The 14,468-nt window shown below is 44.1% G+C and overlaps 2 protein-coding genes across 9 annotated transcripts in view; both read right to left on the bottom strand.

Moving 5' to 3' along the window:
* LOC142499713 (lactase/phlorizin hydrolase-like) overlaps nucleotides 1-2,606 on the bottom strand; it is a 46,226-nt gene extending 43,620 nt beyond the window's left edge. The window contains exon 1 of one of the 2 annotated variants that reach the window (XM_075609499.1): nucleotides 1,830-2,606. In XM_075609499.1, coding sequence (XP_075465614.1) covers nucleotides 1,830-2,466 — 637 coding nt within the window. In that variant the 5' untranslated portion in view covers nucleotides 2,467-2,606. The remainder of the gene's footprint in view (nucleotides 1-1,829) is intronic. The other variant, XM_075609498.1, reaches the window with a different exon arrangement.
* A 3,923-nt stretch (nucleotides 2,607-6,529) lies between these two features.
* Nucleotides 6,530-14,468, bottom strand: part of LOC142499715 (lactase/phlorizin hydrolase-like) — a 39,969-nt gene continuing 32,030 nt past the window's right edge. For 5 of the 7 annotated variants that reach the window (XM_075609504.1, XM_075609501.1, XM_075609502.1 and 2 more), the window contains 3 exons: nucleotides 13,535-13,755; nucleotides 11,474-11,710; nucleotides 6,530-8,811 (listed from right to left, as the gene is read on the bottom strand). In XM_075609504.1, coding sequence (XP_075465619.1) covers nucleotides 8,588-8,811; nucleotides 11,474-11,710; nucleotides 13,535-13,755 — 682 coding nt within the window. In that variant the 3' untranslated portion in view covers nucleotides 6,530-8,587. The remainder of the gene's footprint in view (nucleotides 8,812-11,473; nucleotides 11,711-13,534; nucleotides 13,756-14,468) is intronic. The other 2 variants (XM_075609508.1, XM_075609507.1) reach the window with 1 other exon arrangement.

Below are 14,468 nucleotides of genomic sequence, written 5' to 3'. Positions count from 1 at the left end.
CTGAGCGCTTTACTAAAGTACAAAGTGGAGATAAGTGACAAGTAAATACAAACATAAGGCACAGGGAGACACTTCCCCAAAGAGCTTACAATCTAATCGTTCTCTCATTCCCTTTTGTAGCCTATTCAAATTTGGAGTGTAGTTATCAAAGTTTCCAGCTGCACAAAGCACCATGTTTATGAGCACTAACTGCAAAGTAATGGCAGTTTTATGTTGTAGGCAGGGGGCAGGGCTAGTCTTACATTTGGTGAGGCCCAAGGCGCCATGCCGGCAGCATCATGGCGGAATGTGAAGTGACATTGCCATGACAACGCGCTGCTGCAGAAGGAAGGACGCTCTGCATAAGGTAAGGCCTTGTCCAGGGTGAAGGCTCGCTCACTTGTGCGCTCGTGTGTGACGCGTTGAGTCAGCATGAGGCAATGAGAGCGGCTGTAGTGAGCGTGCGCATGCGAGTTCAGAGGAGCGCTGCTTGAGGAGACACATCAATTTGTATTTGTCGTGCGATTGCCGGGTCAGGTGAGCAGTTCGCCCAATGAGGGCGAACCAGCTCTGTGATGACACGCCCCTGACACGCTCTTCCCCGCGCGCACTACAGCCCATTTTTAAATGGCCAAGAATCGCTCCAGCTTGCTCAGTGCATGATGTCACGGCGCTCTAGAGCGAGCGAGCGTGCATTTACCCTGGCTGAGCCCTAAGTTGGCCCCCTGCACATGCGCGCACACATACTCCCTCCCGCTCCCCCCCCCCCCCACCTAGTGGTGAGCAATGGTGCAGTCCTCCGCCGTTCGAGGACTCCCCAGCTCTCCCCTCTCCTATCAGGTGGAAGGTGGATCCCGGCGCCGACAGATAGAGGGAGAGGAGGGAACGTGGGGCCCCCCAAAAGGTGCAGGGCCCAAAGTGATGTAACCCTAATGGTGCAGCAATGCATTAAGAAGCAAAATGTTGAACACTCAAAATGCCAAATGTCTTATTGTTGCATTGTACTCGGTGCAGCAGCAGGCGGGAAAGTTGCACTGGAATCTGGCTAATTTCCAGGCTTTTCTTCTAAAGCAGCAAATGGGGCAGAAAAAAATAAAAAATTGAAGTCGTGACAAACTGTTAGTTTAATCTCTCCTGAGCTATTTCTTTTCCCAATATTTAAATATTAGCTGTAACCAACATTTGTTGTTTTAATGCACATGGGACGACACCAACCAATTTAATTTCCCTCTGAGTCAAATTTTCAGCAAACTATATTTCCGTAGTATAACTAAAGAATGCAAGATAAAAGTGCAGCGTTGCTGCATACAGCAGCAAAAGGACGTCCCGGTGGGAAAAAAAAGAAGAGAGACCTTTTTCATGGTGAGCAGAGGGGATGCTGCTACCCAAACATTTTCTGCTGTACCAAATTACCATTTATCCAACAACGGGATGCTTCTGAAGGCAATGTATTAAATGGCAAGTGATTAATGTATGTAACCATCCGCAAGGAAAGTGATGAAATCCTCCAACTCGTTTGTAATTTTTTTGGTCTTGACATTGTATCTTTGGCACCAAAACATTCACCAAGACAAACAGATGCAGGGCTTAATCATTCTTCTGGTTACCTGTGTGGCAGTATGTTTGGAGAACCCAATACGTTTGTTCTTTGCTATAATCTGATTTGAGAACATTATTTGCCCATTGTTGTGTGTAAACACCTGTCAGATATGTGCAAACGTTTCAATACAACATTCTTAAAAGATGCAGACTACGATATGTCTGTTTATTCTAATGTGCATTACTAGTACCTTAAATAAAAACACAGGACATCTGCTGTTACAGACACTCCAAAATGTGGGTTCTCTCACCTTTTGAAGAATATTTGCTATGGTACAAAGTGTGTGCTCTCTCGTGTGCATGAAGCAGCGCCTGGAGAGAGAACAGCTGATCTTCAGAACTCATCTTGCCCATGTAGTCCGGCAGATCATTGAAGGTAATCCAGGTATCAACCAAGTCACCATAAACCCCAAAGGCAAAGTCTGCATATTCCACAAAGCGATCGGCTGGAGAGCTGCCTGTCTGGTCACTGGGAGCAGGAAGCAAGAGGCTATGTAGGTGTCCGCTCTGCAAAATGACCACCGGTTTAATGTCCGCTTCAGTTATGCGCTGAAGAAGCTTTCTGTAGCATTGCACGCTTCTCTCATCAGGGGCCTGTGTGTTTCCCTTTGGGAGTAGTGTGGTCCAATGTAGATTGACTTTATAATGGGTAACTCCATGCTGGCGGAGAGAAGGGAACAGGTCTTTCAGATTACGTAGAAGCTGGTCATGGCACCCATAGTCTTCATCAGAATTCACTTCATTTCTTGCATTTTCTGCACTGAAAATACCCACTAAATTGCTTGATAAAGGTCCGGCAATTGCAATGAAGTTTCCATTCGACTTCCAGTCCATCGCTCGGCATGGAAAACAGAGGAGAATTAGGAGTAATCCCCAGGCTGGCCCCATCGTGGTCAGTCTGTGTCCCAAAGCAAACTGTTGAAGTCATTTATGCTATGATCAAGGTCATAAAATTAACATTTAACTTGATCAGCTACAGTATAGATAAGAAAACTGCTGAAAAACAATTTATGGCGTCATAAAGAGACGTCTGCTGAATTCTACAGTGCAGCAGGGAAAACACTGACAGCAATATATGCAAATGGTGCAAGACTTACAAGGATTTTCGGTATATGGCTTTTGAATGAAGCACAACCATTAATGCAGGCCCATTTTCGTTCACAGCAAACTCAGTGACGGGAGACAGTGATCCCTATAAGACAGTTGGATGCAATCCATCACGAGTTGGCAAAATAGTACCTCAGCTGTGCTCAAACATCAAATGACTGCATGATAGATCATGGGAACTGTATGGTGCAGCATTACCTGTTACATTAAACCTAGCTTAATTGAAATAACTCACACAAGACACAACTATAAGATGGTGGATAAGGCCGCAGTACAATTTATTAAACCATCATAACCAACCAAAAAATGAAGTTAACCTCTCGCCTCCCAACCAGAGAAACATATTTCATAAATAACTATGGCTCCTCCCACCCAGAGCCTCAATTACCCTTACAATAATGTAACTATTCCTGAGACCATGCTCAGAATTACCCCCCGCTGAGCCATTCAATACCTTCAATTTGGCTGGGCCTTCGTACAAAAGATAGATTTCTCTAACCCATCTTGCATTCCCACGTAAAACTGTCTAACCCAATATCTGACAAATGTACAAAATCCCTCCTATACAGGCCTTCACCACCACCTTCTTCGAAATGTCACCACCACACCCAATAGAATTCACAAAACCCGCCACTGCTTTGTTCAACTTCCTTCTGCAACGCTCTAAATGCTTTATACTTTTCTGAAACCCCCAAACTAACCGTGACACCATTACCAGCTCGAGAGCTTGATCAAACCATGCATAGGAAGCTTTAAACAATTCCCCATCTATACCATGGTTTAAAAAAATTCCTTTTGGATAAAGCAGAATATAGCAATCTAAAGGAACCTGGCTCCTTTTTTGGTACAATACCCAGTGCTGACAAACGCAAATGTGTAAAAGGCAGAACCGAAAACGCGCCCGCTACTTTGCTAATGAGAATTATTTTTCTAATTATCACTACCTCAGGGTTTTCGTTCATGGACTTCCAGTTTGTCACCAATGCCAGTTTGGGATACCTACTGAAGGAATATAAAAAACCTGCTGTGAAATCTTGCCTAATTAAAGTGGCCTTCTGCTGGTCTGGGTACTTGTCCAACAACGGCAACATCTTTACCAATTTCACCGGCATCCTCGCCTACACCCATATATTCCGCTATGTAACCTTGGCATGGCGTTACCAAACCACTTGAAACAGCTAAATGTGGGGTGGTTACCTGCGCCTGTTGTGTTTTCGTCTTTAAACTTGTAAGAATTTTGCCACTTACAATGAGATTCATTAAAGATCATGCACACTACCTTTAAGTGCCACAACCCGTCAAATCTCGGAGCCGGCGACTGCTTGGGAGCATTAAGCTGGTGTTTCATCGTGGCTGGCCACGGATCTACTTCCGTTCCACGGGTTAGTTTAGGGCATACTGATAACTTGTCTGAATTGCACGTCATACGTAAACCCCCCAAAATTCTTACATGCTTCTAAAATTATATCCACGTTTAAGCAGCTACATTTCTGTGGTGTTTTTTCACCAATTACACCAGCATAAATGCAAAATGCCTACAATCAATTATCCTCCGACCGATCATCCATTTTTTTTCTCATTATGTAAAAAAAATGTATTGCGGAAGGTATTGACAGTAAATCAATATATTAACCTGTCCAGCAGTTCTCTTTTACTGCTTGTGATAAATTCATCCCTAATGGTGTCGCTTTACAAGCTAAAGCATCCTTAAAACAGTCTTTAGTCGCTGCCAGAGAAGCACTCGACCAGCACCTTGATTCTAAGGCAAATATACTCAAATCCCTGAACCCACTTTCTCTTGGGGAACCCACACATTTGTTACTTGAGAGTTTAGTGTAGGGGGCTGTTGCCTTTTTGCTACCTCTGATAATTTTGCTAACACTGTAGTCAGGGAACCCCACACCTCACCCAATGGGCACCCAGGGGATTAATATGATGCAGGAACTGCTCCTGAGACCTGCTGCCTTCCAGCCTGAAGTTCCTACGTGGGACCAGAGGTCTCAGGTCAGCTCCCCCTCTTCCAGGCGGTGCCGCACCTTCTTCTGTCTGCTCCTGCTGACGACCCCCCTCCGTGCTGTTGCCATTTCTGACCTCTTCCTTGCAGATGCCGGTGGCAATCCCGCATTCTTCTCCCCGTTCATTAAAGGTTCCATTGTGTTTGCCGGCAACATGGACCTCTTGTGTTGCGGGCTCCCGGAAGGCACCACTGCGACTCCAGCACCTTACACCTTGCTAGGGATTCCCTAGTGCCTTCCTTCTGGCTCAGGCAATTGCAGACCGGCAGGCTGCAGCTGGAGTCAATGGTGAATGTATGCACTCCCGCAGCCTATCTGTGCTGCCAGACTGCAACGCTTTCCCCGTCACTGAAAGCAGCAGAGGCTTCCAGCTCCACCTGCCATGACACGGTATTGGCCTCCTTGTTGCGGAGATAGAGCAGCTGAATCTTGATTCAGTCTTCTTACAGGTGAGTGAAAATAGCTGGTCTCTGCCCTTTATTTATACCCCCAAATTCCCGCCTAAACTTGACTCCTCCCTGCCTAACCACCCAGCCAATGATTTGACCCTTTGCCTAGCAACACACCTTCAACCAATCCTTAGATACCGGCCCCAATCTCCACCTTTCCTGCCTAATTCACCAGCTTCCCATTAACCAATCACATTACAGCTCCTCTGACCGAGGTGAATCAGGGGTCATCCCCAGCCCCATGTCACCCTATGGATAATTGCCTCAGGGGCTTTCAGTTAAATTGTAAAGTTTAATTCTTTTAGGATTTACTGTTCCACACGACAGTCTGAATTGTGTTCATATTCCCAGCTGTGCCAAGGTGCATGAATATGCAAAATACGTAGGAACATAGCAAAGAAAAATATTTACAATTATGCTTTTAATACTTCGATAACTCCGCCATACGAACTGTCGGTGTCTGGTGTGCTCATTTATTAATGTTTGCTAGGCTATTTCATAAAACACAACAAGTTACAGTATGTAAGTAAACTTCGCTGCCAGAGAAACGACCAATGCATTACAAAGCCATTTGTTGCTTGCCTTTCTGATAGTGAAGTTGTTTTTCATGGTGTGATGTGACAAAAGATTAATTGAAGTAAACAATTTAGAATTTATTGCCTTGCCTTCTATTGCAATATTAATGCAGTTTCGACGTACATTTATTTGAAGTTAAAATGACCTTACAAACAATGATTTTTTAAACAAGGAGACACTGACATCCAGAACCATGTATAGTATCTGACTTCATGTTCGGGTTCTCTGCACGTGTGTTCAGACTGTCCTAATGTTACCCAGCTCCAGGAAGGTGGAGACCAGAAATAGTCCCTCAGTTTAATAAAAGATGAAAACACCCTTTTATTATCAAGGCTAGATACATACATCCTAAGAAGTACAATCTCCATGTTTGTACTCTCTGCTTGCTCTCCAATCCACACAAATAATGGCACCCTTCATAGAAGCCATTCCCAAACTGATCATCAATGGGTCATATAGTGTAATAAAATATCCATAATATGTGCATGGTGTAGACCAGGGGTGGGCAAGTTCAGTCCTCAAGGGCCATCAACAGGTCAGGTTATCAATGACTGGGCCACCTGTGCTGAAGCAGGGATAACCTGAAAGCCTGTCCTGTTGGTGGCCCTTGAGGACTAGAGTTGCTCAACCCTGATGTAGATCAAGCCTCTATACTGTACTTATTGTTTTAATGCACACAGTTTAGTTTCAGAATAAAAAGGTACAGCAGTATTTGCAAGCATAAGAATGGTCGTGTACAATATTACAATGCAGATCCTTAATCTAAAATAATTCTGCCTCCTTCAGTTTTTTTCTTTTTTCAACTTGTATTTTATTATTTTTGCAAATCATAGGGGTAGGGGGGATACAGAAAACAAAAGGGGTTGGGAGGGGTTACATCCACTTGGTCTCCACGCAGGGAGCAAATAATCAGTTTTATACCTACATGCACCCATGTTAGTATATTTCAGTCTGTGCGGGTCAGGTCTCCCAACAGGGGTCAGTTTGGATTTTGCCACTCATAAGTCGCCCAGGGGTCCCAAGTTGTCAGAAATCTGTAATTCCTATCATGTATTAGGCTTGTGAGTCTCTCCATAGTCATTATATGGTTCAGTTTGTGCTTTATTACTGTAATGGGTGGAGGGTCGTTCTGTTTCCGATGTTTTGCGACCGCTGCCTTGGCTACCGAGAGGATTTGTGTTATAAGGTGGTCCATATTTCTCTCCATGCCTTCTATCAGTTTTAAAAGAAGCACGGTTTCCATGCCCCATGGTAGGTCTAGGCCCAGTACCCCTTTTATTAGTCTTCTGATCTTTCCCCAGAAAAGGATTATCTTGGACCACCATATATGCTTGAACGTGCCCAGTTTGCTGCAGTTGCGCCAGCACATGGGGGAAGTTAGTGGGAGTGTAGGCGTGTAGGTGTGTATTACCACCTGTGCAGAATTTTTAGGTTAGTTTCTCTAACTGCTGAGCATCAAGAGGCTCTGGCTACTCTTTCATAAATATCTTCCCAGTTCTTGTCTTCTAGGGGTCTGCCTATATCCCTTTCCAGTCTGATATATATTTTATTGTTTGTCCCCTAAATTGAGGATCTGATAAAATTGGGCAATTGTCCCTTTGTTGTATGCACCTCATTGGTACAAATTCTCGAAAGTGGTATGGGATCTATTCCAAACATCTCTCGATTGTAGCGAGGACACATAGTGCTTAAGCTGCATATATTAGAATATTTGTGTGTTCAGGATTCCGTATTCCTCTTTTAATTCAGGGAATGTCAAAATGTTGCCTTCTTTTAGCATGTCTCCTATAGAGCACAGTCCTTTTTAGACAAACATTTGAGTGGTATGTTGGGGGGAAATCAAGATTGGATCTGGTCAGAGTCAGTGGCGAGGGAATGGACGAGACCTGCTTATATTTGCAGCTTTTGTCCCAGATATATAGGGAGTGTGTTTGTAATACATTTTTCATTTGAAAATCGGAGTTGCCCTGGAATACTTTATTCAGTTTGGATTTCGGCTCTGCTCCTGTTTTTCTTACTGCATTTCCTAATACCCTGTTCAGTTGGGGCGCCAGAATTTTTGCGAATAGTTTTATGTCTGTGTTTATCTGGGAGATGGGTCTGTAGCTGGGGCAGAGCGCGGGGTCTTTCCCTTCTTTTGGAATTACTACAATAGAGGCTTCCAATTGTTCGTTCGGGAGGCCTTCGCCTTTCAGGATTTTGTTAAACCACCTATCTAGGTATGGTTTCAGTGTTGCTTCAAACTTTTTCAAATAGAGATTGGAGAACCCGTCCGTTCCTGGGGCGTTGGAATTTTTAAGGGATTTAATGGTTTCGGGTACTTCCTCTGCCGTTATTGGAGCGACTAGCTGGTTGGCCTCAAGGTCGTCTAAATTAGGTAATCTAGTTGTTTTTATATATTCGTCTATTCTGTTTCTAGATCTTCGTTGTTCTGGGCTGGTTTCGCCAGATTGTATAGACTACTGTAGTATGTCACAAATTCTTCGTTAATTTTGGCTGGGTTATATGTCAGCTCATCCTGCTTGTTCTTTATGCTGTATATATTTAGACTGGTTGTTTTATTATGAAGTTTAGCTGCGAGATACCTGTCTGCTTTGTTGTTACCTTTCTCGTAAAAGATCTGGTTAGCCCAGCGCATTGCTTTCTCAATGTCCTCAATTAATATATTCTTTAGTTCAGTTCTGTCCTTGTCTATTTTATCTCTGGTTGTGTCTCTTAGGTTTTGTTGGAACCTTTCCTCGTTTTCCCTGATGCTGTCGTTTAGACTATTTATTCTCTTGTTTTTCTCTTTTTCTGTGTGTTACGATGCTGATTATTTTACCTCTTAAGGTGGTTTGTGCATGGCCCATAGTGTGCTATCTCTTACATGGCCGTTATCGTTCCTTTAGTTTTTTTTAATATCTTCCTGTACATAAAGGAAAACAAGATAATGCCTAAAACGGACGCCAGCAACAGTGAAAACAGCACGTACAAAGCGGTCTTTGCGTCTGACGTAGATATTTGTAATCCAAGAAAGTCCACTGTTCCACTTTGATTATCCTCTGTGGTGGGATCTACACGAGTGGTTGTAGTCACAGTTGTACCTACTGGGGGGGGGTAAAAGAACACGATGGTTAGGAAAATTATAATGTTTATTACAGTTTTCACCGCATACATCAGTTGCAGTCCAGTGAACATATAGTTATCGACCCACTGGGATTAAATGGATGCATCTGACTTCCACTGTCAAGACCAGGGGTAAGCTTCAGTCCTCAAGTACAATCAAAAGGGCAGGTTTTCAGGATATCCCTGGATCAGCACAGGTGGCTCAATAGAAGACAGCCACCTGTGCTGAAGCAGGGATATCCTGAAACCTGACTTGTTGGTGGCCCTTGAGGACTGGAGTTGCCCACCCCTGGTCAATACTGTCAACTGAGAAATGCGGAAGAAAATAAATAAATGCAGCATCTCTTTGGCCCTTATTCGATATGCAGTGAAGTTGCTGCCCTAGATGCACACTTATTTTTTTATTTCTAGACCAAAAAGATCTGAGTACCAACTTGGAGAAACAAGCACATTTTACTCTGTCCTGCTGGCCGTCAGATTGACATCTGATCTGGAAATGTCAATGTTACTTTTGTATACTAAGCCCATGTTGTGCCCTTTAAGGAAGACCTGGTCATGTGGCCATTGAACAGCTTTTGCTGGATATTCACACTGTTCAACTTCTAATAGAAACAACGACTGCTGTATACTGAAACATATCAACATGGATACCTGCTCAGAGAAGCTATGCCACAAAAGCAGACTCGTAAAAATAAAATAAAAGAATCATGTTCACAGACGGCTGCCATTGTTAAAACTGACTTTTGCTGCATGCCTGGTAAAATAGGACACAAATCTGTGCCTCCCAGTCCTGTCCATTCTCTCCTTTTGTCTTACCAAAGTTTCTGAATGTCTCTCTGCTATATCATCCTGGTTGACCCTCCGCCGACTTAAACTCAACATGTCAAAAACAGAGCTCCTCATATTTCCTCCCAAACCTGGCACTACTACCGCCTTCCACATTAATATTGGAAGTACTATCATACACCCAATGGTGGGATTCAGCTCTTTCGCACCGGCTCGTGTGAACTTGTTCCTAGAATTTCCCTAGTTCGCCGAACCAGCCCTTAATTCACGTTCCGGGATCGCAATAGGCGGGGGGAGATGGTATGGGGTGGCAGGCCCCCGGCGTTAAAGAATTAGCTGGTAGAAGGATCACTTGAGGCAGAGCAGGATGCAGGGGAGGAGCACCATCTAGCAGTCTGACCCGGAACTTCCAGTATCTGCTTCTAGAGCGCGCTCCTCACCTCGTCCTGTCCTGCTCTGCCTCAAGTGATTCTTCTACCGGCAAATTCTTTAAGCCGAGGGCTGCTGCTGTCGCATACAATCTCCCCGTGCCTGTGTCTCCCAGGTAGATCTGATGGGGACTGGGGGAGATCTGAGGATGCTGAGGGGGACTGGGGGAGATCTGATGATGATGAGGGGGACTGGGGGAGATCTGAGGATGATGAGGGGAACTGGGGGAGATCTGAGGATCTTGAGGGGACTGGGGGAGATCTGATGATAAGGGGTACGGGGGGAGATCTGAGGATGCTGAAGGGGACTGGGGGAGATCTAAGGGGGTCTGGGGGAGATCTGAGGATGATGAGGGGGACTGGGGGAGACCTGAGGATGATGAGGAGGACTGGGGAGATCTGAGAATGATAAGGGGGAATGGGGGAAATATGAGGATGATGAGGGGGAGAGCTGAGGTGGGATGATGAGAGGATTGGGAGACGGAGAAAAAAATTGCAGTCATTTATCTTATATTACTATGCTGATTTATTTTTCTCTATGAAAGGGCGGTAAGGTGAGAGAAAAACAGTTGCTAACATTTCTGAATCCCACCACTGCATACACCCAGAAGCACAAGAACACTGCCTAGGGGTCTCACTCGACTCCTCTCTCACATACTCCTCTCACTTTCAAAATGTAGCTAAAACCTGTTGTTTTTTCCTCTGCAATATTACAAAGATACGCCCTTTCCTCTGTTGCTCGACTGCTAAAACTCTGACTCAGGCTCTCATTCTCTCCCGTGTCGATTACTGTAACCTCCTGCTGTCCGGCCTTCCTGTCTCTCACCTGTCTCCCCTACAATCTATCCTAAACGCTGCTGCCAGAATCTCTCTACTCTTTCCTAAATCTGTCTCTGTGTCTCCCCTGCTGAAATCCCTCTCCTGGCTTTCTATCAAATCCCATATCACACGCTCAATTCTCCTCCTCACTTTTAAAGCGTTACGCTCTTCTGCCCCTCCTTGCAGCTCAGCCCTAATTTCTTGCTATACACCATCCGCACCTCTGGAATTCCCTTCCCCTCAATATCCGACTAGCACCCTCTCTATCCACCTTTAAGACCCACCTTAAAACACACCTGCTTAACGATGCATATGAGTAGCACCGTGGCTAATACTTTACACCTCATACATAAACCTTGGCCCCTTGCAGACACAATTACCAGAATACACTTCTACTGTCTCTGCACGTTCTTCCTACCTACCAATTAGGTAGGTAAGCACTCCGGGGCAGGGACTCCTCTTCCTAAATGTCACTTTTATGTCTAAAGCACTTATTCCCATTATGTGTTATTTGTATTATTTGTTATTTATATGATTGTCACGTGTATCACTGTGAAGTGCTATGTACATTAATGGCGCTATATAAATAAAGACATACATACATACATACCTTCTGGCTCTGGCTGGAGACAGGGGTGTGATCCATTGCTTGTGTCTGGGAAACCATTGCATTGAATGAGTGTTCTGTAATACTTTGTTGACTCCTTAGGGATGCGCGACAGAGCTGGGTCTGTGTAGTTGATGTAATACAAACCGAACCTTTCAACAAATCCTGCTGCCCATTCAAAGTTATCCATTAGACTCCAAGCTGTGTATCCCCGGAGGTCGACGCCGTCATACTTGACAGCTGCATTACAAAACAATAAAGCGCTATTTTACCTGCTTGAAGAATGAAAATGAAACGGTTTCTTTTATCATGATCTGCTCAGCGTAGAAAAAACCAGCAGGAATAAATAATGCTAGTTTTAGGTTTATGAGAATAAACTTGCGTCATAATATCAGGTCTCTGCCTTTATTCAGGAATACATTTTTTTATGAATTAGGAGCAATCTAAAATGTCATTGTTTTTCATTTTTTTTATATATAGCATTGAAGCAGGGGGTCTCCGTAGCTGAACCCCGTTAATTTCAGCTCCCGGGACCCCCTACCTCCGGAGATACCTCTAAAGTAGGTGACAGTAGCTGCTCCGGCTCAGCAAGCAGTGCTTTCAAGTTTAAAGCTCCCGCGTCACGTGTGCCAATACGAAGCCGCACTGATAACGTCACAGTTTCCTATCGGCCCGCAGGACGTGAAAACGTTCAACAGCGGACAATTTGTGAACCCTGGCAGCCAAGGAGAGCCGCTACAGGCACCTAATTCGGAGGTAGGCATCTCTCTATATATTTTTTACTGGGAGCCAGGATTCCCTTAATGTTCCTAGCTTTCCGATAAATGATAGAAGCCGTCTCTGGAAGTATAGGTCCTAGATGTGGGTCACATTTCAATATGTTCCAGTGTCTATTAAGAATTTTCGGAATAGACCTGAAAGATTGATTGTCATAAGGAAAGCTGGGAACATTAAGGGAATCCTGGCTCCCAGTAAAATTAGACATGTTGCTGCACTGGCCGGTGCCACCTCTCTGAACCATATCGGTAATCACAGGTGTGGCAGGGGTCGCTGCATCACCATATCGGTAATCACAGGTGTGGCAGGGGTCGCTGCATCACCATATCGGTAATCACAGGTGTGGCAGGGGTCGCTGCATCACCATATCGGTAATCACAGGTGTGGCAGGGGTCGCTGCATCACTTGCAAACATTTAGTTATCAAACCGAGTTTTGTTTCTTTCCATAACTACGTCATCACGCAGGAGCGCGATCTGGCCGGACCGCGCTCGGAGCATAGCTGAGGCCGGGAAATATAAAGTTTCTTCTGGAGCAGGGCTGGGAGATTCCGGCTTTGCGTCTGAAGTGATCCAGGCTTCCAGCTGACTGCTGTCCCTCTCACGCTGTGAGATACCTGGGAGGACTTCAATTGCGGATCCATCTTGCTGGCGGTGATATTTGTATTCACAAATGCCCATTTTTTTAACCTATCCTTGTCAGTGAGCTTGTTTCCCCTTCCACCCCACCCCCCCTCAACTTCCCCCATATTAAATGTTTACTTTTACGCTCGCTATGGGGCACGCGCTTTCTTTTCTCTCCCCCTTTTAGGTCTACCCGTGGATGTGATTCATCCCCTTGAAAGCTGCCTAATACCCCTCTACTAGAAGCGTTTGTACAACATCTGAGATACCATTGGACATTGATTAGGGACTGGTTTTTCCTGTGTGTTTTTGTTGTATGTCACTGTATGTTCTTATATTTACTATCACAGATTTAATTAATTATTCACATTGATAGTCACCTTCACATTAACAATCACTTTTGAATAATTTATATGAACTCAATCACTTGTATCAATAATTTAATATTTATTAATAATAATATTAATATTTTATTGGCACATATATTTATATATATATATATATATATATATATATATATATATATATATATATATATATATATATATATAATATATATATATATATATATCCGCTGGCATGGATTGCCACTTTAATAACACCTGTGGGGTGTCCAGCAATGGTTTGAGTTTCTTATGCAGTTGATGGCTTGTAATGGCTCTTACCTTTCAAGGCCTCATTGACATAACCCTTGTAGTACTGTACTCTCCAGGTATCATTTAGATCAGTGCCGCGTTCAGAAATGCCGTTCTCTGTCACATAAATAGGGGGGTTGTTGAACTCTTCCTTTATCCAATTTAATAGTCTTCTGAAGCCAAAAGGTGTCACCTTCAACCAAAAGGAACCGGATCCAAGCCAGCTTCGGTCACTCGTTAAAGTGACTCCTCTATAACATTGATTTACGCAAAGTATTAGTGTCCTAGATTTTCATAGTGAGAGAGTATGTGTGTGTGTTTCCCTATTATCTTTAGCTAACAGTGCTCCCACTGCAGCCCGGGATTCTGGGTAATGATATGCAAATGAGCACTGTGTCACTCTTTACTTCTTATCCATTTTAACATGGACCAGCTTATGCCTGCCACATTGCGTGTGTGTGTGTGTGTGTGTGTGTGTGTGTGTGTGTGTGTGTGTGTGTGTGTGTGTGTGTGTGTATGTATATATCTTCTCTCAGTTTTCCTGGCGTTGCAATGCATTGCAAGTCAACCCTGAGGCTCCTACTTAATATGCTGTAAAGGTCGCTTCCCTGTGCTGGGGAACGTTTTAGGCCCATTCATAGGCTGGTCACTGGCACTAGCATATAAAACAGTGAAACGTGTGTTTGGGTTTTAAATATTTTGTGATTGTTGGAAGTACCCAAGAGTAAAATAATGCACAATACCAAACTATAAGCGATTTTACTTAAATATCCCAAACCCCCCATTTTCTCTCTTCACTTCTCAAATATGTCATTGTTTTACCTTTTTTAAATAATGTATTTCCCTTTCCCGGTCTCTTGTCTTAACCCCAGCAATCAGTGGCAGATTTCCCATTAGACCCGGGCCTAGGGCGACAGATTTCCCTTTTACCCCCATATACAGAAGCCCCGCCGTCTTCCCCACT

The sequence above is a fragment of the Ascaphus truei genome, chromosome 7 (assembly GCF_040206685.1).
Source record: "Ascaphus truei isolate aAscTru1 chromosome 7, aAscTru1.hap1, whole genome shotgun sequence".
Taxonomy (NCBI): domain Eukaryota; kingdom Metazoa; phylum Chordata; class Amphibia; order Anura; family Ascaphidae; genus Ascaphus; species Ascaphus truei.
The sequence above is the reverse complement of the archived record's forward strand: the minus strand, read 5'-3'. Positions and strand labels throughout refer to the sequence as shown.